This window comes from Saccostrea echinata, unplaced genomic scaffold, assembly GCF_033153115.1.
Source record: "Saccostrea echinata isolate AGI-Se365-2 ecotype Australia unplaced genomic scaffold, CSIRO_AGI_Sech_v1 ptg000001l, whole genome shotgun sequence".
Taxonomy (NCBI): Eukaryota; Metazoa; Mollusca; class Bivalvia; order Ostreida; family Ostreidae; genus Saccostrea; species Saccostrea echinata.
The window spans coordinates 8,625,251-8,649,706 of record NW_026889750.1 but is presented as its reverse complement, the minus strand read 5'-3'; the positions used below and the strand labels follow the sequence as shown (position 1 = coordinate 8,649,706).

The 24,456-nt window shown below is 31.9% G+C and overlaps 1 protein-coding gene across 1 annotated transcript; it reads right to left on the bottom strand.

Moving 5' to 3' along the window:
* Positions 1–202: 202 nt before the first annotated feature.
* Positions 203–23,058, bottom strand: LOC133182245 (neurogenic locus notch homolog protein 2-like). Its single transcript, XM_061317012.1, has 12 exons — positions 22,988–23,058; positions 22,830–22,888; positions 21,396–21,529; positions 20,713–21,009; positions 20,386–20,584; positions 20,142–20,177; positions 2,544–2,654; positions 2,315–2,425; positions 2,104–2,223; positions 1,868–1,978; positions 406–522; positions 203–246 (listed from the first exon to the last, which is right to left on the bottom strand). The coding sequence occupies exons 1-12, from the start codon at positions 23,056–23,058 to the stop codon at positions 203–205; spliced, it is 1,410 nt and encodes a 469-aa protein (XP_061172996.1).
* Positions 23,059–24,456: the final 1,398 nt, after the last annotated feature.

Here is a 24,456-nt window from a genome sequence, read left to right as displayed (position 1 = left end):
GCCCGGAGTGTCATGGATTATCCGCGAGTTTATGTAACGTTAACTTTGTTGTGACGTCATAATACTTTACGTTATGTTTCTATAGATAATAACAAGCCTCAAATAAACCACTATACGATTAAGACGTCTTTTATTTCATTCCACAACAATTTTAAAAGTGAAAATATATTTTAATTTCAGGAAGTACACGATCATAGAACTTCTACGATGAGGGAAACTCATCAGGAGCCAAAAGTTTGCTATTTTCTGAAAGTAAATAAAACATTCTATTAATTATCGATTGTATTTTTTTTTTATCAGAAACCAATCATTAATTTAACAACATTAGAAAGGTAAGTATTGGGACAAAACCCAATCAAATAAACAAAATACCACGGTAAGAAAGAAGTGATTACTATACATTACCGTAACTACAAGTCAACCCAACATAATCCAGAGTACATGTACATCTGAAGGTTCCAATAGTATTAACACAAGTACCATTATTTTCACAGGGGTACGCGTCCACGCATTCATTGATATCTGTAATACGGGATTTGATTAAAGTATTGATCTTAATACCGGGTATCACATTATTTATTACTTTTCTGTTGTGGAATGTATTGCCATTCAGTGATATCACTAATTTGATAAGAAATATAATGTATTTAATAGGTGATATAACTTACTAATTTGAATTAGAGATATTACCAATTCAATTCTGAATTCGTGATATTACTCATTTGGATGTAATATTACTAAATTACCTATTCTAAACAAATAAGTGCATTCAAATGAGTTATCTCTAACTAGTATTTAAAAGGTGAAGTCATCAATTCAAATAAGTGACGTCAGTAAATAAAAGCAAAGTAAGAAATATTATATCGCCTACTTGAATAAGTAATATGAATGAATATTAAGTAACCTATTAATATAGATTGGTAAAATATATCATCATTTTTCGTCCGTTTTTGTAAACACAAAGTATTTGTTCATAATCATTAGTCGGAGAAAAAATATCAAGTAGTTAATTTGAAGTGAGAATTATTATTACATATTATTTCATAGATTTTATTCCATATTATTTCAATGAGCTATTTTGATAAAATCAAAGCAAAATGAAATTACATTGTATTATCATAAATCTTCCCCTTTTTTTAAAATAAATGTCAGTTTGTATATTTAACGAGTGTGTATGTTAACTGTGAACATTCCTATTAAATCCATTTTTCGTGTAATAAAATCTTACCCTCCCCCTTTCAAAAATTTCTTGATCCGTCCCTGATACTTAAGGTTTGCTACCTGTCATGGATTATTCGCGCTTTTATTTAAGAAATAAGGTACCATTCTTAAACATTTATCGGGATGTAAATACGGGTTGGTCATGTGATCAAATCCCAGAAAGCCCGAAGGGCTTTACAGTAGATTTATAGTAGATTTGATCACGTATCAATCCGTATTTACATCCCGATAAAAGTTTTAAAATGATACCTTTTAACTTATATTTAAATTTATTACTGATTTTTAACAAGTATTTGGGCACTATAATTTTAAAACCATGGAATGATTTATTTTTTTCAAACTTCAACAGTATAAATTAAATGTGTTGAATATGTCGACTACTTAAGACTGCGTTTATGACTAAACAATGAATTTATGGTTAAGTGTCGAATCTGTTTATACACTGATGTAAATATAATGTTATATAAGGGAAAACATTTGCAAATGTAAATATATAACGCTAACATTATTGTGACGTCATAATGCTTTATAGAACTTACGTTACTATAGCTAACAACATTTTTTAAATAAACCACATTTCAATCAATACATCTATTTTTTTTTCTCTGCGATACATTTCACACACTACCCGAGGTGTACTATCTACCTTCGTCACAAAGTTGTCCTCCAATCCCGGCTCTACAGTTGCAATGGTACGAACCTGCTGTGTTGACACATGTTCCATATAAACAGGGCTTCTCTTCACACTCATTGATATCTACATAACGAGCATACAAAGCAAACATTATGTTAATAAACATGACTTTTATGACAGTCTACGATTTTGAACAAAAAAACCCATTTCCATGATATGAAACCAAAATACAGATTTGAATTACATACCTTGATCGCAGAAAGTTCCGTTCCATCCAGGTGTGCATGTGCACTTAAATGACCCAATATCATTGTAACACGAAGCATTGTTTTTACAGGACATTATTGTACTGTTACATTCATTGATATCTGTCAATGATTAAAGGTAGAAGTGTATGTATAATATAAAAATGAAATCAGTGACAATGAATTATAATGTTTTTTTGTTTTTTTTTTTTACCTTGGTCGCAATGTTCCCCTGTGAAACCTAGATTACAACCACATATGTACGATCCAGGACTATTGACACATGTTCCATTAGAACACGGAGAGTCCAGACATTCATTGATATCTGAATAGTATGAGAAATATGCGTATTCTTTCAGCAATACTGTACTGTATAGCAAATGGAAAATAACGTTGGATAGTCAGGCGACAATAAGAACAGTGAAATGCATTTAGAATTTTACCGTTTTCACAGTTAATCCCAGTAAAGCCAGTGAAGCATGAACATTGGTATCCGCCATATTTTTCAACACATGAACCTCCATTTTGACAGGGCTTCCATTTGCAATCATTATCTAAATGCAATTCAAACATTTAATTGATAAAGGTTTTGGAGGGAAAGGATAAAGTTATATATGTAGAGTTTATATGTGGACAAAAGTAATTGATTATGTTACATACCATCCGCTAGGGTATAAAACCAAATACCATATTCACCTGCATAGAAAGGTGATTAATTCTTTAATCTGATGATCATTTACATGAAAAACACGAGAAAGGAACTGTGTGAAAGAAATAAAGAAAAAATTTTCTAGAACCTGTATTTCCTCGTAATTTAGTCAAGTTGAAAGCGTTGGCTTTGAATGAATGTTCGTTACGAAATGACTCCAGATTAGTTTTATATTCAATGGCTACTTGTCTGGATGTTACAGACGGATCAACGTCTACGTTGATGTAGTTATAAATTGTATATGTTGTGATAAAGTCTGTCATTACAACACACCGAATTGTGATTCGCTTAAAAAAAGACATTTAAAAAAAAGGTCTATTTTACAATGTAATGTTTTAATGTAATTCTTGAAAAGGAATCTAAAGGTAGAGAACTTAAAGAATCTATAATTCAATTATCTAATCAATTCTGAGAGAGAGAGAGAGAGAGAGAGAGAGAGAGAGAGAGATGTTACATCGCCGATAAAATCCACTATTCTGGTGTTCCACCAGGTCACAACTAAAATCCATTTTGCAGAAAATCCCGAATTTCCACTGTTATAGAGAACAGCAAAATTAGCTTTTGAAATCACAGTATGATCCGATGGGTTGTCAGCACTGTAAGTTGTGAAGAAAACATAGCCGTTATCACCACCTGTTGGGTACAGGTCTGTCCAGTAGGGTGCCAGCATGTCTGGCCCTTTATAATTCTTCTGTGGATGTAGAGAATGACTTTCGCTTCCAAATACTATCTGGCCATTTGAACTGATCTAAACCAAAATAGACATATAAAGTCTATGGTTATTCATGAACATATTATTACAAATTTACAAAATGCATTCGGGTTTACTTTGATTTAAAGGATTTAAACTTTAAACATTCATACAAAGCACCTACAAAAACGTTTCGGTATGTTTTGTTATATCCAATAGCTATTCCACGTGATCCGTCACCAACATGTATTGCTGGAGATGATTGATCATCAGCAGCGAGGCTATGTGTTAGGGATCCCCGTGGGTATGTATACTGTACTATATCCAAGAAAACTAATTGTTTATTGTAGGCATTTTTACTGGGTACATTTATGAAACTGCAGTTGTATTAAATGTTGCCTGTATAATAAAGATTCTAATTTTGCAAAGAAAATGTTTAAACGTCAAAATGAATAAGAATCCTTCGCCTGCGTTGCTGATTATTTGCAATTATAGGTGTAGTTAAAAAAAATACAATATTGCGATCTTACATAATTCCCTCACAAAACGATCCTGTGATTTGTGTTTTTGTGATTGTCCAAGGGTATATCTGAAAAAGAAAGATATTTAACACTTTTACTTTTAAGGTAATTTTGAAAAAAAAAATATCCAAGTTAAAATATTTAAACAGAAAAAATGAATTTAATAAAAGAATAAAATTCCATACCTCTTAGTGTTTGAAGAACATGCGCAGTATTTTAGCACTCCCAAAATAAAGATACACTGGACTAAAATCATGACAAGAATAAATGTATGTTCAAGTCCAATTTTTGTTGCCTTAAAGTGTTGTAACCCGATAAGAATAATAAATTTTCTAGTCGTTGTCTTGCACTTTTGTATTGTTCCTTAACATGGAGATAAGAGTACTGAAATATTAATTATGAGGCCTGCTTCTTTTCTTTTTACTTTTTCCATTATTAATATATGGCATAATATTCTGTATATCTTTACCATATTGATTCTGCAAATGTTAAACACTACATTAAGACTCATCTAAACAATTTTCATTGTTTAACGTGTCAATGAAGTGCGTACTGTCTTCAGTTTATGAATTTTTATGATGATAAGCAAATTAATTCTCCTATACAATTCGTTGGTTTAAAAAACAATAACATTTTTCTAATCAAAAGCGATAAACTCTTGGAAATATATATCTTGTTATTATTAGTCAAGATTTTTTTCCCAAGCTTTCTAGGGTAAATTACTGGAATGAAATGTAATTGAAAATGAAGATTTGTAAAAGAGAGGTTTTATTTTTTAATATTGCATATATTTGCATGATATTAGACAATACGATGACCAAACTAATATAGTTTGGTACTTACATGTACGTAAAGAAAAAGAACGTAAGAACTTTAGTAATTGTAATGAATTGAGATACTAGTATACATTTATTCCTTCATGACTACGTAACCCCTAACCGTACCTTTTAAGAATGCAATTTACAATTTAATTACACTCTGTAAAGGAAAATTTTAAGACAATATTTAGACCTTGATTATAATTAATGACACGCTGAACCGATAACACGGCTTTTCTTTTTAATTTACATGGTCGGATGGTCCATGTGTACTTGTTGTAGCGCATTTACTTTGTCCGACATTTGAACTGCTCCTCCAAATAAACGGGGACTTAAGTTGAAATAATTCCAACACTGAGTTTAATTTTACATTGTGAACTCATTTAGTGCCTTACAGAAAATAAAACTATATATCAATCAATCTAAGTTGACCGACTGTCTTTTTGGGGGGAGTGGGGGGGGGGGTAAAAACTACAAAACAGAAACTCTAAAATACTTTTATACCATGTGTAGCGACACTGACTTCAGTGTATATGCAAAGATTCAGGAAAATCTACAGTCGGGTTATTTTCAAGGATCTTCTCAAAAGACAGTTACAGGTACTACAGGATTATATGGGATTATATGATTATATTGCTCAAATTAAAGAATGTGATGAAAGAGGTGAAGATAACAAACAGTGATTGATCTAAAAAAAATCTACAAACAATACAAATCTGTGAACAGGGCATAAAACACAGACCCCCGGAAATTCCAAGATGAGATCAGGTGTCTAGGAGGAGTATGCATCCCCTGCTGACCGGTCACATCCACCGTAAGCCCTGTCTATTGACGAAACTTACCTTAGTCAAATTTACAAAAACAAAGGCCTAACAATTGGTATGAAACACTTCAGTCAAAATACGACCCAATGACAGGTTATATTTTTTTAATTAAGTCATCATAACAACCATAGAATTTACGAAATGCTGACTTTAAAGGTTGTAAAAGTTCCTGTAACATCAACTTGTCTGTCAGTAGCCTGCCTCGGTTTAAAAATTGATCGTACTCAGAACATGCTCATGAGTATCGAATAAGCTGGGAGACGTACGAGGGCTATTCATTAAATAACGACACTAAATGAACTCCTTTTAAATTTTACACTTGTACTGCGCTCATCTCAATCATAATTCTTTTTGATATTTACCAGGGTTTTGAGAGACATGACTAAGTAAAGTGAATCCTCTCAAAAGATGTGCTTATTTACGTATTAGTAGACCTTTTGTAATTTTGCTGCTCTGCAGACAAAAAAAAATTCTATTTCTAGCTTATATTATGGTTGTACTCAAGTCCCGGAAGGCAAGGGGATCGACTGATTGATCCCTTGATATTCTTATGAAAATATTTGCCCTTCCCGACCCCATCCCTCAATGTGCCCCTCTGCACTTCATTGGATAAAACTGAAAATACACACCGCAATATCATTTGAAGATGAATTTGATTAATTTTATGCTTTGTTCCTACGAAATTTTTAAAGATTTTTCTCTACGTATGCCTATATAAAAATTAAAACATCCTATTTCAGGAAAAAATAAACTTAAAGTTTTAGGGGAAGATTTCTCAAAGATTTTTCAAAATTTTACAGCATAAAATTTTACCATCTCCTGATGTAGATACACTATAGTCTGCTGGTTTGAATTGAGCAAACATAAAAATACATATGTAAGACACTTTTATACATGTTTTAAGCTGACTGTGACTCCAACTGCTGATATTCATTTGATTTTTCCCCCCAACGTTTGATTCAATATTTGAACCCAGCCAGGCCCAGGAATCAATAAAGGAAGTTTTGCTTTTTTTCCCTAGACCTTTTCAAGAAGAATTATTTTCTATGCGAACCCATCATTTTTTCACTGTTTGTGAGTTATCTTCTGTATGGAGAAAATGACCGTTTCTTTTGAAAAACTTTTCATTTAATTAGACAAGGATGTTGCCAAATTTGGTGAAAATTTGCCTAATATTTCTTGAAACTACTTTAATTTGAAAACTTAACAGAAATCAGACGATAGTCAGATAGAAATTATTACAACTTGGTATTTTTGTTGCTATTTATAATTAAAGTTAAAATAAAATGAAAATAATTTGGAGGTGACTTAAGGGGATGTTGTTTTTGTCTTTGATTTATATAGAAAATGAATATTCAAATTTGAATATATAAATAATGTATCCAACTATATAACATCAATAAAAAATGAATAAATAAGAACACATAATTTTAAAAACTTTTATAACTTATTCATAGAGTTTAATACCAAATTTATTAACCAATTACAGGAAGATGGCCGAGTAGCTTGTTTGAATCTGAAAGTAAAGAGTACATACGATGGTAAACAAAATGATCAAGAAAATCAAGTAAGTACATGTATAACGAATCTCTTAGTATATTTGAATTGAAAACATAACGTGTACAATTTTGCTAGAGGTTTCATCAATTGCTAGATGTTTAGAAGTTTAACAGAATGTTAATTTTAGTGAAATTATACATTTTAAATACACGATCAGATGAATTATCTTTGGGCCATCATTCTAAACCAAGGGGACAAAAATTTACAATTTTTATATACCTCTAAGCATAAAAAATACAAAATACTTTCTGCTGTAAGTTCGAGAGGAAAGAGGATGAATTCTAAAGAAAGGCGTTTACATCGTCTTTTTTAATGATCTACTTAGCCCTTTCCTACGATCCAGTCTTTAGAGCTTGGGAACAATAAGTTCAAAATCATTGTCGTAATCATCAGAGATAAAATTTGCCCGTCAAATATTCAAGGAGAAGTTTATTTTCCAAATATTTTGTCATTTTAGCCTAACCTCAGAACCCTTGAACAATAACTTTGCTACTGCATGTATTTGATAAACAGACCCTCCTTTATAGTTATCATGCATAAAGTTTGTCTCCTAGAATTCTAGAAATAAATTTATTATGGAAGCTTGCATTCGTTTTTGAAGATTCGGTCTCTTCCTTTAGGTTCCTTTGGTCTGTAATACATGTATTAGAGCATTGTACAGAGAATTAAAAAAAAAAATCAACAATATAATAATTCCTAAGTATTTCCTTTCTTAAAAAAATAATTACCAAAACTGCAAGTCAACCCTGTAAACCCATGACGGCATGAACATAGGAAGGTGCCAATAGTGTTTACACAAGTTCCATTGTTTTCACACAGATGCCTGTCGGTGCACTCGTTCGCATCTGTAAATAAACAACCACTGAACAGTGCATCCCTACACTTATTTGAATTACTGAGCCTAAACTGTACATGAAGTATTTCAACATTTGTTTTTAACTGAAAATAATATGCATATTTTGACATCAAATTTGAGATATATAAAAAAATCAGATGAATTCAAATGTCTATGTCGAATAAGTTTGTCATTTACCTACCCTGGTTACAATGCTGTCCTTGTATTCCAGGCCTACATACACAGTGATAAGATCCTGCTGTATTAACACAAGTTCCATATACACACGGATCCTCATCACATTCATTGATATCTGACAACCAAAGAATTGAAAAATAACGCCATTCATTTAGTCAAGTTTCCTTGCATTGCCGAAATAGTAGCTTTTACATTCATTAATTCAAGCACAGTGTGATTAGAAATTAATAATAATATTTAAAGATACATGATGTAGCAATCCGCTAAGTACATAGATTTCGTACAATGTAAAAATTTATCACCTTTATCGAGAAGGGCACTGTTCCATCCTGGAACCATGTGCAATTAAAGGACCCTATTTCATTATTACAAGACGCAATTTTTTTTGCAGGGCATGGTTGCATTTCACACTCGTGTGACAATAAAGCAAGAAAAGCAAATAAATATTTACCGTTTTCACAGTTCACACCAGAAAAGCGAGTTGTACAAATGCATTTATAACCGCCATATTGTTCGATACATGTGCCTCCGTTTTGGCATGGCTTCCATTTACAATCATTATCTGAAGTCAAAAGACATAAAAATTCTAATTTACAACACATTCTTACTTTGTATTCATAATAACGTTGAAAAATTAATAATTGCTACATGTAGTAATGAGCTAGATCCAGGTCCACATACAGATGCAAAAGATGATACTTTCAAAGATAGTGTAATTTGATGCTAACAGTATATGAAATATGGAGATAACGAACAGAAGTCAAGCTCAAAAGTCAATTAAAACGATACAAATAGGGAGCAGAGCAAACATGGACCTCTAAAAAACATTAGAGATGGGATCAGGTGCCATGGAGGAGAAAGCACCCCTGTCGACCGGTCACACCCTCCATGTGTTCATTGTCATGATCGGGCAAACGGAAAAATCCGTAGACAATTCAATGTTTAAATTATGGTCTAACAATTAGTATGAAAAACGTCAGTCAGCATTCGACATAATGATAGATTGTATTTGCTGACAAGGTCAGTGTATCGACCATAGAACTTGGCTAAATTATGACTTCAAACGAGACTGTTGATATCCTTGTTTCATCAACATGTTTGTCAATATTTGCCTCATTGTTCGTACGTGTAGCATGCTCTTGCAAATCGAATCAAATGGGAGATATAAACCCTGTATGCAGGTGATAGGGGTATATTGCTACATAAGTAAGGGAAGTTCACGATAGAAAAATTAAAGTGATCACGTTTATCATTAAGTTTTGTTGTTAGATTACCATAAACGACTTTTTCTAGTAAAATATCCAAATATGAAACTGATGTGTCAGACTCTGTGGTATCTTTTATTTCAAGTTCACTGGGATATATCGAGTCGACATATGAATGGAAGTAACTATTGTTAATTGATAATACGTCGTCGATATATCTAAATGTCTAGCCGAAGGCCACAGCAATTGTCTTCTTCTTCTTATATGCAAGATTTTTAATAAATTCTGCTTAATATGAATATAAAAATAGGTCTGCTAATAACGGGGCTTAATTGGCACCCATGGGACAGATTATTGGAAGACCTGATCTCCATAAACTACATATATTGATCAATCGGAATTTCAAGTATCTTTTAAATGTCTACTTCAGAGTACTTTGTGTACAATCAGAACGTTTTTTAACAAAATAATTTTGCAAATGACCAATGGCAAAGTTACATACCATCTGCTATGGCGTAAAACCAAACACCACGTTCCCCTAGATTAAAATAAGGTTTTTTAAGTGAAATTGTTTAGATGATGTCGAACTACTGTACTGTAAAATCAAGCTGTATACTCATAAATTTTATTAGTTAGAAATAAGAAAATAAAGGGTTTTCATCACGTTTCTAAATTTCTTAAAATTTTAACACAATTATATTCTTATAACTTATTATTATCATTAACCGTTTATTTAGCATTAATAATTTTCGTAATTATGTGATAAACGCCAATTATTTAGGGTCCTCGCAGTAAAGGATAGCGGGTCACTTGGTACTGAAACGTCATAGGTGTCAATTCTCGAATAGCTGATCGTCAGAAAAAATATACTAAATACATTTTGACGTTAGATAAACCAACTTCATTACATTTTCAGAAGCGAAATACTCAAATTTATTTTTTGAATGAAAGTACTGTTAAAAAAATCAAAGTGATATTTTTCACACAGTGAAAAAATATCAAAAATGCAGCAAAATTCTGATTTTCCTTAACAAAGAGCTTTATAAAAATACTCGCTAGCCTGTTATATACTAGCGAGAGTAAATAAATCATCCTGACAGAGACAAAAACTGTCAAAGTGTCTAATGATTTGATTAAAATCCATGTTTACAATCTCACAATCGCTTACTTATGACGTCTTACAACCGCACAACTATGACGTCAAAGCTACACTGCGTTACGAAAAGACAGAGAAAAAGAGAAAACCAAAGGAAATAAAATAAACAGGGAATTCCATATTTTGTGGTTGAATATGGAATTCATATTACTAGTGAATTAAGCATGTGTAATGTAATATATATATATATATATATATATATATATATATATATATATATATATATATATATATATATATATATATATATATATATATATATATATATATATATATATATATTATATATTATATATTATATATTTATATATATATATATATATATATATATATATATATATATATATATATATATATATATATATATATATATGCTTCGCACTACTTGTGAAAATATCAAAAAATACAAATCCTGTCTCACTCGTGAACTAAATTCTATTTCCAACTACAAAACATTGAATACCCTTTATAAACAGAATTGAAAAAAATGATATCAACGATATTCCTTAGTAATGGGCCTTCAATTTTTTAGTCGCCCGCGTGGCGCAGTGGTTAGAGCGTCTGCTCTAGAGTCGCAAAGTAAGGAGTTGATCCTTACTTCGCGGGTTCGAACCCCACTGTGGGACGTGGAGACCGGTCCTTCGAATGAGACCGTATAAACCGAGGTCCCGTGTCGCAGCAGGTGCTGGCACGAAAAAGATCCCTCACTGCTCAATGGCCATAAGTGCCGAGTATAGGACAAAATTTGTAGCTCTCCACCGGCAAGTGGTGGCGTCTCCATATGAGTGAAAAATTCTCGAGAGGGACGTTAAACAACATACAATCAATCAATCAATTTTTATCTATGAAACTCTAGCAGAGAGAAATAACCTATAGAAAACATTCCGACAAGTAGTGAGGAAAGTGAAGAAGAAGCCGATGTCAACTCGTGACATCGACTGAATAGAACGATTTGTTACATCTTGACTCTGTAATTATTTATAGTTATGAGTAATTTACCTTTCCTTTTATTCAGTAATTTAATATTTCATATGCAAATAAATACTTTTATATTCGTTATCTAGTAGTAAATATCACCTACTAGAAATCTCACTTCTTCAATGGCGTCGACCATACATGTTGTTCAATTTTTTTTAAAAACTACTTTTTTCTTTAGAATATTTAATAAGTAAAACAAAATCGTGGTAGAAACATAAACGATGGTTCTGAATGGGGACAAAGCCCTCACATTTGCAAAAAAATAAAAAAGGACCTTTTCTTTCTTCCCGCGAGATCCACAGTACACAACGGGTAACGCGTGGTAGTCGCTAAAAAGTATGGGGGAGACGTTTTCAGCGTATGGGGGAGTATTTTTTCACCGCTTTGGAGTTAGAAGGCATGTAGGTCACGCCTTTTTCGGTATTTGTAAGATGTATTTACAAAAAAAAAAAAAAAATCCCACGGAAGATAGCAATAGTTAAGCTTTGTCTTGGTCATTGGTCCGGCTATCATATACATCTTGTATTCTCGAACACTTCGAAACTATTTAACAGATTTCAAATTCAGGGCGATCGAGTGAACGGCGAACGTGCAGAGAGAATAATACATATTCTTTTGCACTTCACAGTAGCGAACGATTGGTACATAGAGAATAATACATACCCTTTTTCCATACCACATCCTGTATCAGTCTGACACAAATATCAGCCAGAGGGCCGAAGGCCCGAGGGCTGATATTGGTTGAGGACTGATACAGGATGTAATGTGGAAAAAGGTATGTTTTTTAAGTTTATTAAATACTTAGTAATAAAATACAGCGTACATCAACTTGTATCTCAAGTACTGTACTGTACTTGGGTGTGATATAAATCCGTATCAGCACATTCGTATCAGCCCTGCAGGGCTGATACAGCTATTGTGACAGCTGCAGGCCTGATAAGCGTAGCTATTATGACATCAGGCATAACGCATATGCAAAAAACTGTATTTATTACTAAGTATGTAATAAATGCTTTTATTTTTACACATTGCTTTTATTGATTTTTATACATGTTACATTCTAATATATATAAAATCATCAAAAAAAGTATGTCAATAAAGCATACAACGAAAGAAAAGTCGAATGCTAATATGATGTACAATTCTGCGGCCCCATGCATTTAAAAGATAAACGTTTGTTTTTGCTGTTTTAACCGTCAGAAGACCTATGCAGTTCGTAGATTGTGCAAATCATGCATGTTTTGACCACTCGATCGCCCTGAATTTGGAATCAGTCAAATAGTTTCGATGTGTTTGAGAATACTAGAAGTATATGTCACGTATTTTTAAGTCAGCCTTTTTCTAAATTTATTATTTTATTTGTTTATTTAATATTCTGCAGTATTTATATAACTCCCGGTCACTCGTTCTATTTTTAGAATAGTTTGTTTACACCCGGTCACTCATTAGGAGTGACGGTCATTTGTTTATACCCCATCACTCCTTAGGAGTGATGGTCATTTAGTATATATACGGGTACTTATTTGATACGAGGACAGTTTTTTTCATATAGTTCTGTTGGGAGATACTTCGCTCAAAAATTGTTCCAGGATTAATTATACAGTGTTTTATTGTGTTGATTTTGGATGATTCTTAACTATGATTATGTGTAAATAAAATTTATACCGATACTGACTTTTGATTTCCAAAGAAGGAGTAAATCGCCAGGAGCGATTAAATACTTGGATTAACGCATTGAGCGTTTACTTATATTTTACATATTATTGCTAGCTGCAATAAAAATGGACTAATTAATTTATCTGATAATTGCTCGGACGTTACATATATAATAGCCGGACCAATGACCAAGACATAGCTTAACTATTGCTATCTTCCGTGGGATATTGTTTTTTGTAAATACATCTTACAAATACCAAAAAAGACGTGATCTACATGCCTTCTGACTCCAAAGCGGTGAAAATATACTTCCCCATACACTGAAAACGCCTCCCCCATACTTTTTAGCGACTTCCCCGTGTTACCCGTTGTATATGGTGGAGATCGAATCTAGGGAATGTAAAAATATTCTCTCTTAACCTTTTTTTGTGCACTTTTGTTCATCCAACACCATCCAAATAACGCAATAGAAATGGTCAAATTATGACTAATTTATTAACTAACAGGTTTAATCAGTTTATAAACGCAATATTTGAGCCGTTTAGTAAACACAATACTAAGAAAGTATTTCGCTTGAAAAGGATTGACACCTATGATATCAGGCCATTGGTGATTATCATACGCATATTGAGAAATTCAAACCTTGAATCACTGAAACATCGGCAATATTAAATTTCTAGCAAAGAAATTTAAATGGGTAATTTTAATTGAGTGTAAACTTTGTAATATCAAAATATTTTGGGACGTGATGAAAATCCTTTAACACAAACCTGTGTTTCCTCTGAAATTACTCATGCTGAAAACGTCGTCTTTGAGTGAATGAATGTTACTAAATGCCCGAACATTTGTTTTATACCCAATAGCTACGCTCTTTGAAGAATGGCTTGGGTCAACATCCACATTCATGTAGTTATATATTGTATAAGTTGTGACAAAATCCGTCATAAGGATGCACTGGATCGTAACTCGCTTAAAGAATTTTAAAGATTTTTTTTTAGATGAAATAGATTAAATGTTGTAAGGAATCGTTACCTTTCAAAAACAAGGTTATTAGAGAGAGAGAGAGAGAGAGTTACATCATCTGCAGGAAAATCCACCACTTTAGTATTCCACCAGGTCACAACTAATATCCATTTAGCATTAAACCCTGAATTTCCACTGTTATAGAGAACAGCAAAATCGGCCTGTGAAATAACAGTTTGATCAACAGCTCTTTCAGAGCTGTATGTTTTGTAGAAGACATATCCATTGCCTCCACCAACTGGAAATAAATCTGTCCAGTAGGGTGCAAGCATGTCAGGTCCTGTGTAATTTGCCACCGGATGAGGGCTGCTATTGTTGTTTCCAAAAAGTATTTGACCATTTGAGCTGACCTAAACAAAGGTATTGATTTTATTGCTTCACTACATAGTTTCGAATGTCACAAATGACCTTACTTGTTCTTTTCTAAGACACTGGTTTTCAAAGAAATCTTTTATAATTGTGTAACTAAAATTGATATGTTCGCCAAATATTTCTTAAGTATCGATTCAAGGAAATATAAATTTCAGAGTTTCCTTTTTCTTTAAAGTACGAATGTAAAGTTAGCAATTATAACATAGTCACTCACACTCAGTAAAGTATACTTTGAACGCATGAAATTTAATTTAATGAATTTGAAAAATATATTAGTCTGATAAATGAGAATTGAAATAAATTGTTAGTGCCTTTCAAAACAACGTGTCATAGACTGCAATAAAGCTATATGCACAATCAATGTACAATTACTGTATACAATGGTTAATTTTATCCACATCTTTTTTGTGATACATGTATATATTTAATGCCAAAAAATTTTAGCAAGATTCCTTTCTTACAAAGACATCGTTGTATGTTTTGTTGTATCCAATAGGTATTCCTTGTGCTCCTCTCCCGAAATGAAAAACTGGAGTTGCTTTATCGTCGTCACTTATACTATCAGAGAGAGATCCACGTGGGTATGTGTACTGTACTATGAATATATAAGAAAGTCAAACGTAAGTATGTTTTATATCTTTGGATATTGAGGTTTTTTATTATGTCGACTGGCTGAAGTTCTCAGGAAATAGGTACTAAAACATCCTAAAAGAACTTATAAGCTTAAGCTGTATAGTAAACACACTATCAATGAAATTCAAACCAGAGATGATATATGTAGTATAAGTATTTAGTATATGATCTTACATAGATCTCGAACATAAGAGCTCCGGGATTTTTGTAATGGCTGTTGCCCACATACAAATCTATGGAAAAAAGAGGAATTAATCAAACCAGTTTAAACTTTAAAAAACGAAGTAACAGTTAAGTTAGAAAATCAAAACACATGTAAAATTGTCCAACCTTTCGGTCCAGTATGGGAATACCAAAACCAAAGCGAAATAAATTAAATTCATATTGATAGCAATAGATTCAAAGTTGCAATATATGTTGATATCAAAGTGCACTTCACTGATAAGAATATCTAAATTATCAGGCCATTCTCTTCTCTCTTGCACTGTACTTAAAAGAAAAGTAAAGCGTAGAAGTTATAAGTTTGATATAGAACTTGCATGTATTTTAAACGATCTGGACTAATTTGTTTTCACATAATATGATATTAATATATCATTATTTTGGTCATTAGGTTGAATTTCAGAGATTGCTTAAATTTTTAGCCCTAAATCAGTGAAAACGGGAGACTTTAAACTTACCTCTGTTTATGTCTCTAGAATTTTCTGTGACCAAGTGTAGTAAACTGATGAGAATGTAAAAATTATCAGATTGTCGTTCAGCAGGTCTGAATATAGATTTTGTTTCTTAGACTGCAACTTCTTCATTGTGAATGGTAACATAGTCTATTTAATGGGGACAAAAATGTAAAATTACGGTCTCAAAGTAGAACTTATCTTTCTATTCTCCGTCAATATGAACATTTGCTTTTGATTGTCTTGTATTTTCTTTTAAATTAAAAGTATCAGACAAAAATGAATTACAAAATAGGTCTCATACTCTTTTAAATGATTCAATGGTACCCCGAAAATGCCTCGTCCATAGTTCTGCCAAAGGCAATATAGCAAGCATACACTAAACTGCTTTGTAATATGAGTGTATTATAATACAAGTGCGTTGCGTACATGAACTCTGTCCTATACAGTTGAAGACTTTGGCCGTCTAAGTAGTCTGAAAGGTGCAATGCGCACCTGATAAGAAAGAAAATGAAGAATTTCATAGAATTCTCTTCGTTTTCTTTAAGAAACAAACGATTTCTTGGAATTTACTATGTGATTCTTATGATAAATGGGTACATTGAGATTTCTTGGTGGCATTATCCTTTTGCAATTTTTCATATGTTTACATAAGGTAAAAGCTATGTAAGAACACATTAAAATATTTTGCATATTTTGTTTTAATAAAGAATTGTTTGTTCAAATTCAATGAACCTAAGAATGGCAATCGTTATATTCTGTTTTATTCAATTTAACAAACTTATTAAATAAAATCGAAACATGAAGATGAAAAATTAAATCTCAATTATAACCAATTTTTTTGATATTTCATCTAACATTAAAGTATACTTTATGTAAAATCTCCAAAATTTGCAAAGATCTCGCAAAGATTGAAATTATTTGCCTATGAAATAGCATAAAAACACACTAAAGAGGGCAAAAAGGATCATTTTCTCATAATATAACATAATTTTTCGATATGAGTGGGTCTTCCCTCCATTTTTTTTTTTTTTTTTTTTGAAAGTTTATCGTCAAAGTTTGCGTATAAATATACACTTTTTGGTTAACAAAACATGGAGCAAAGACCCATTATACCTTAAAAATACACTTTTAAGACACAACATTCGCATCTTCTTCATAAATACTTGAAGCTCATTTAGTTAAGGGACATATCACAAACATATCACAAACATGATTTAAATGACAACTTGACTCTAAATACTAAATTCACAAATTGAATATAATTTTTACATATCTGAAGCTATAGGCATTCTGCAGGCCTTGTTCACCCATCTCCTTAGCGCATTGCTATCCGCGCCAAAACCGCTAAAATATGAAGCCCGCTTTTTTTAAGTACACATACAGTAACCCGTATATAAAATTAACATTCCATGGGGAACATGAATACGCAAGACTGTTCATACCAAGAAATCAACAAATATCAAATTCCCACTAAAATTAGTGATTTCACAGTGCAACAATTATTATAGTATATTGTACGTGAAAACGATGCAGACGTTTTAACATTACTCCTGAAGAACTGTCATTATAAACATATAGACCCCTGGCCTCTTTTCCTTAGAAACTACGTTTTGGTAAGTAAAACTGAAGTACGTAAAATAAATCTGATTTTCGTACGAATATGTTAATATGCCTGATTATCATTTAATCTATTAATTTTTTTTTCAAAGTTAAACATTTTATAGCATTGTTGAATAGATGTTTTCCAAAAGAGTTTCCTTCAATATTAATTTTTTTTGCTAACACATCACAAATGACTCAAATCGATGCTATCTGAGAAGGTAATAAATGAACGTTTACTTGAGAAGCATGAGCAAAAATTAACATTAAGCAAATTACAGACTACCTTGCATGGATTAGGAATGAAGCCCCCAAAATAATAAAATTCTTGACCTCAGAATCTGTACCTTTTAATCATTTCATCGCTTAATTATCTGATGTTACAGATGCTGAAGATGAATACGTTGAATGAGTATAATAGTAGAAATTGAAGTATCTTCAATTTACTGGTTCAAATCAAGTTTTCATCCAAACGCGAATAATACACAAGGTTTGGTTTTGTAATCAGATACTTTGTTAAAAACGTGCTTTGTGCACATAGGCAAGAATTTCAAAATGAAGATAATTCCTTTTATCATGTATCAAGACTTTTTAGTTACATTTTTTATTTATTTATTCTTTTTTATTGGTCCCCTTGAGGGCTTTTTGCATTGTGTTAATTACATGTACATTTCGACACTAGTACTTTTAAAGATAAAAAATATTGCATGCAAATTTCTATCATCTTTACTTGAACAAACGAAGTCTTTTGTCTCCTTTATTCAAGCATTTGGAGATCATTTTTAAAATGTTATTTCTAAGTAGTTTATACGACGTATCTGGGGAAAACAGCTTTGAAACAGATGTATCATTTCTCCTTGTAGAGACCATTCCCTTAGCTGAACACAGTTTTTTTGCATCTTTTATCATAATTAAAATTTTGCGGCACCGCTTATTATTGAACCGTTGAAATATAACTCAAAGAGATGACCATTTTATTACTTATTTATATGGAAACCTGAATTATGTCCGTGTATCTTGTTTGTTTCTGAAAATAAGTAGAAAGTACATAGATTATTTCAATGTCTTATTGAAATTAATTTTTTTTCTTCAAATTCCTTTCATCTAAAGGCGCTTATAGTCAATGAAATTGCAAACTGTACGAAGATTACCAAAAGCGCATGTCAATCCAGTAAATCCGACTGAACATCTACATAGGAATGATCCTATAGTATTCACACAAAAACCGTCGTTGAGACACGGATGTATGTCAAAGCACTCATCAACATCTGTAAACAGATAGTTTCGGTAATTCACATTTTGACGAGAAGAAAGTATGTGGTACATTTTATATATATATATATATATATATATATATATATATATATATATATATATATATATATATATATATATATATATATATATATATATATATATATATATATATATATATATATAAATAAAATATTTATATATATACCCGGTAGTAGCTCAAGAAAGCTGACATAGTGTCTTTATCTATCATTTACCTTCGTCACAATGTTGTCCCTGTATTCCGGGTTCACAATTACAGTGATAAGATCCTGCTGTATTGACACACGTTCCATATACACATGGATTTCTTAAACATTCATTAATGTCTAAACAAAGAAATATACAAGCATAGTGTCATAGAATCAGTGAATCTTATTTACGAGATGAGGTATACTTTACAATAAGATTAAAGGATACTGCACATGCACTATATAAAAAAAATTATTCAAGGTCATGCATTATTTGGTATAATATTAGTATGTAAAAGTGATGAAAATCTACATAAAAATTAACGCGAAGTTGAATGCGCTAAAGGCGATAACATTCTGCTGGTATAAATACTTTCCTAATATCTTATTACTTTTATTATTTCAAATTCTAAGGGAAAGTTGAAAGAATATTTATCTATATACAATGTGTACACCTTGATCACAAAGGCTTCCGGTCCATCCTGGTGCACAAGTGCAGGTAAATGACCCTATGTTATTACTACATGTTGCACCGTTTTTGCAGGGCATGGTTGCATTGTTACATTCGTTGATATCTGCCATGAATGAAAAGAAGAATATTATGAACTTGATAAAAGAATAAAAAAACCGAAGGCTTTGCTTATGCTTTATATGTTCCTACCTTGATCGCACAATTTAGCTGTGAAACCTGGATAACAGGCACATGTATAAGACCCAGGATTATTAACACATGTTCCATTGACACATGGTGAAGTAAGACATTCATTGATATCTGCATGGAAAAAAGAATGCGCTTTTGATACATGTATATGTACAAAATTACAAGAAAAGCATTGATCACACTGAATCCATTATGTTTATTAAAAATTAAATTTTGCTTACCGTTCTCGCAGTTGACCCCAGTGAAACCAATAGCACACAGACACGAGTATCCACCATATTTTTCAACACAAGTTCCTCCGTTTTGGCAAGGTTTCCACTTACAGTCATTATCTTGAATTTGGAAAAAAGATTTTGTTTACAAATGTTGTTTGTATGAACTCTTGTGGTTCTCTGCATGAAAAAGCTTAGATGATGAGTAAAAATAAAGGTTTCTATTTACCATCCGCAATTACGTAGAACCAAACGCCGTGTTCCCCTGCGTGAAAATATTCAAAACTTAATGCATTGCATAAGATTAAAATTACAACATGATATCATGATATATATATATATATATATATATTATATATATATATATATATATATATATATATATATATATATATATATATATATATATATATATATATATATATATATATATATATATACTAAGTATATACATGTAGTATGTTAAATCAAACCTGTGTTTCCTCTAAAATTGCTCATGCCGAATGCGTCATCTTTGAATGAATGAGAATTACTAAGTGTCCTCACATTCGTCTTATATCCAATAGCTACCTTATGAGTAGTATGAGTTGGATCAACATCCACATTCATGTAGTTAAACACAGCGTATGTTGTAATGAAATCCGTCATAAGGACACACTGTATCGTTATTCGCTGAAATTTAAGATTGTAATTTATTGATGAATTAAGTTGTTTTTGCTGGATTTCAAACTCGGATCGAAAGAGTGTAATCAACTGCTTTGAAATTTAAATGATGCATAACGGGAAAGGGATAGAATTACGTCATCATCAGGAAAATCCACTACTTCCGTGTTCCACCAAGTCACAACCAATACCCATTTTGCAGAGAAATGCGAAATTCCACTGTTATAAAGTACATCGTAATCTGCCTTTGAAATGATAGACTGATCAAATTGATTGCTCGCATCGTATGTTTTGTAGAAGACATATCCATTATTTCCACCTCGCGGATTTAAATCCGTCCAGTAGGGCGCCAGCATGTCAGGTCCTGTGTAATTCTTTATAGGGTGAGGGGAGCTATTGTTGTTTCCAAAAAGTATCTGTCCATTTGAGCTAACCTTGATCAAGATGGATTCTCATTTAAACCAACTAAAAGTATTTTTGAAAACTAAAAAGCAAATTTTAAGCATGTATATTTTATTCTACCAGTCCAGGGTCAATGCAAAAATTTTGATAATATTTTTTCACAATCACCAAACTGAAAGTTTTAAAAGCTCCCTTTTTGGTGTAATTCATTTTTCTGATGCATATTACATTCATCTTACCAATCAAAATAAAATATGTGATAAAAAGCAGCGGTAAGAAATCTTTTAAAATTCATACTTTATAATGCACTTGTAATGAATTTTGTTGATCCCTTGATCTACTACTTTATTAACGGTACATTTAAAAGGTGTGGCAAGTAATAAGATTTGATAAAATGAGTTAAAATCGTGTTCCTTACAAAGACATAGGTATGCGTTTTGTTGTATCCAATTGGTATCCCATGTGCTCCGTTCCCAACATGTATCGCTGGACTTGCTATGTCATCCCCAGAGATGCTGTTAGATAGAGATCCGCGTGGGTATGTGTAGTGTACTACGGAGGAAATGAAATACTGAACTGTATTGAAATATGAGTATTTTCTAATACGGTCTTCTAAATATATACTGAAAGGAAAAAGAAACGCAGAGTAAACTTTTGAAGTGAATTAATGCTTTTTTTTTCGAAGGTATTTTCCAGTATTGTTATCTATCATTTAAACTCATCTTTAATGGACAAGTTACCAAAATCTCATTTAATTTTGACTGATAATTCATAAGTTATTGAAATTCATATGAAAGTACCCCCAAAAATGAAAATAAAAATCCTCAATATCTCCCTCACGCGTCTATCACAATCATGATTCTCCTCTGCATGAAGTTCAAGAGAGCATTAATCTTTTTCATAGGGATATTTATTCAACCCTTCCGACCCTTTGGTTGAGATTAGCTGGGCTCACCTACGCCTTCAAACCCCAGCGTCCAGTTAGTTCCACAGATTTTCAATTTAAAAAGATAGAATTTACGGATGCCAGTTGATGTCAATATTTACGAGAAAGTCTTGACGACAAACTCTGACAACATTTTTTTTGGGGTGAACATGCAGAATAATTAGGCTAACGACGCACACGTGCGCGAGTGAGAGTATCAGACGTAAGGTTGACGAGCTCACGGACTTAAATAAAGCAATGAATTTCAGTTTTAGAGTGAATGTAATGCTTATGATTGCTTTCTGTATTAGAATCGGTTTCAATGGTAAAACCGTGGCAATTATATAGGTGGTAGGATGAAAAACCTTATTTTCATATGACGTTGTTTCGCTCCAACATCACCGTCACGGTTGGTTGGAAACCTTCCTGTTCCTCTCCGACAACAGATAAAATGTTCTATGGTGGAAAATTAATAACAAACACAGCAACATGTTGTTGCCTTTTTCTTTACATAGGCAATTCAAATACTAGACCACAAGTGACTTCCATCAGCCGTCCCAAGATTTCAAGAAATTCATATCAACTGTAGTGAAAAACGATGTGTATACCTCCGGTACATCAAGTAGTACTACAAAAATCTGTTGACAAACCTGACCATCAATATGCACGTGTTTTTGGCTTTTTACCACTTTTCCTATGTGACGTCATACATTTCACGGTTGAGTAATCTTGAACACAGATTTTAGTGCACAGTAACCAAGATACACCTCTGACCAATTTTCATAATTTCGGCCACTAAGTTAAAAATATTATGCATATTATGTTACCCTGTGTTTCTTTTTCCTTTCAGTACATACATGTATAATATCTGCCGCTAAAAAATCACTTGCTGAAAGAACTTAAAATTTAAACTAGAAATAATCTTACACGAATCTCTCACAAAGGAACTCTGGGATTTATACATCTTTGACGGTCCGTACACATACCTAAAGGATAAAGTAGAAAAAACCATCAGAATAAAAATTATTTGTATAATTTTTAATTTGATAGTGTAGCTAGTACAAAAAACCTTTTTTTTTTCTTACCTCTTGGTGTCTAAAACGCAAACACAGCTTCTAAATACTCCCAGAATTAAAGAACAATACAGGAAATACATTGTATTAAAATCTACAAAAAACCGAACAATTTTCTAAAACCTCTCCCACGACAAAGTGAAGTAAGGTGATAAGAATATGTGTAAATAATCAGGTCCTTGTCTTGCACAGTAGTTCAAAGATAAATGCTCGTTTCTCACAACTCGAGCCTCTTTTCGAGGTTTCGTCTCGTTGCAATTTTGTATCGTGGACTTTTAATTACAGAATAATATAAAAGATTCTCTCATTTTTTTTAAATTCATTACTTATATGTGTCTTTGACTCTTTGTTATTAGATTAATTTCCTTTTAGGTATATTTATCCATCATCCGAAATTTAACTCAAGCAATCTTTTGTATTTTTCTTTTAAATTGCTACAGTATTGCAAGTCAAAAATATATATTACACAGCATACACAAAAACAGCTTTGTTGTAATATTCAATACATAAGTATTCCATGTCTTACATAAAATGATTAATACAGGTATACTTTCGATTGTCTCCATAGACTGAATAAGAGGTGCAAGGTGCAACTGATAAGAAGAGGAAAGAATGAAGAAATTCTTGAACAGTGTTCATTTTCCTGAAGATAACATACTACGAGCGTTTCTTGATTTCCTCCTTTAGTATTTTAAGAAATGGTTTCTTTGACATTTTTTATTGGCCATCTTATCCTTTTGCAATTCCTGATATTTACACCTGAGATTAGAGCAATGTAAGTAGATGACATAATGTATTATGTTTGTGTTGTAGCTTTGAATAAATTTATGAAATGCAGTATTTATTTTCATTTGAAATTTAATTTGTAATTTTTCAATACGTTTAATTCAACAAACTTTTCTTAAAGAATATGCAAACAAGGGGATTTTTATATGAATTTTACTTTCGTGCATAGCGTATTCTATTGATGAGCTTCCACCTTTTTTGATGTGAATCCTTACATTTTAGATTCTTATTGTACAACTATTGCCTTAGATTTATGTTTAATTTCCAATTATATTTCCCATGTATCACCAGCATCTCTTGTCTCATTTATTTTTGACTCGATAACTGTTTTGACTTTTTATATGATGTATGGATGTGGAGTTAAAGAGCGACAATGTGTAAATAATATCCTATTAGGAAAAATCTATTATAATTCTTTTTTTGTAATAAGCAACAAACAAAATCACGAGACTCGATGGAATAATTCTGGAACGACAAAGACAAATCAGAGAAGAGTTCAATGCAAGTAGCAATTTCACTAAAATACATTAAGTCGCAAATATGTTATGATATCTTAACTTTTTCCATGAAACAATTTTATTTTAGACTTTCAAGATTTCTTATAACTAGACTTCGTTGATGTTACTTCTACAATTATTCTTCGTTTCACTTTATTAAATAAAAGAATTAAAGATAATGAAATATTTTAGTGAATT

What these genes read in the sequence shown, in the direction of transcription:
- LOC133182245 (XM_061317012.1), bottom strand. Translation starts at nt 23,058, where the DNA reads ATGTATTTCCTGTATTGTTCTTTAATTCTGGGAGTATTTAGAAGCTGT. An exon ending in TGCGTTTTAGACACCAAGAG is followed by an intron (nt 22,889 to 22,987) that starts GTAAGAAAAAAA and finishes TTTATCCTTTAG; the next exon opens with GTATGTGTACGGACCGTCAA. An exon ending in AAACGCATACCTATGTCTTT is followed by an intron (nt 21,010 to 21,395) that starts GTAAGGAACACG and finishes ATCTTGATCAAG; the next exon opens with GTTAGCTCAAATGGACAGAT.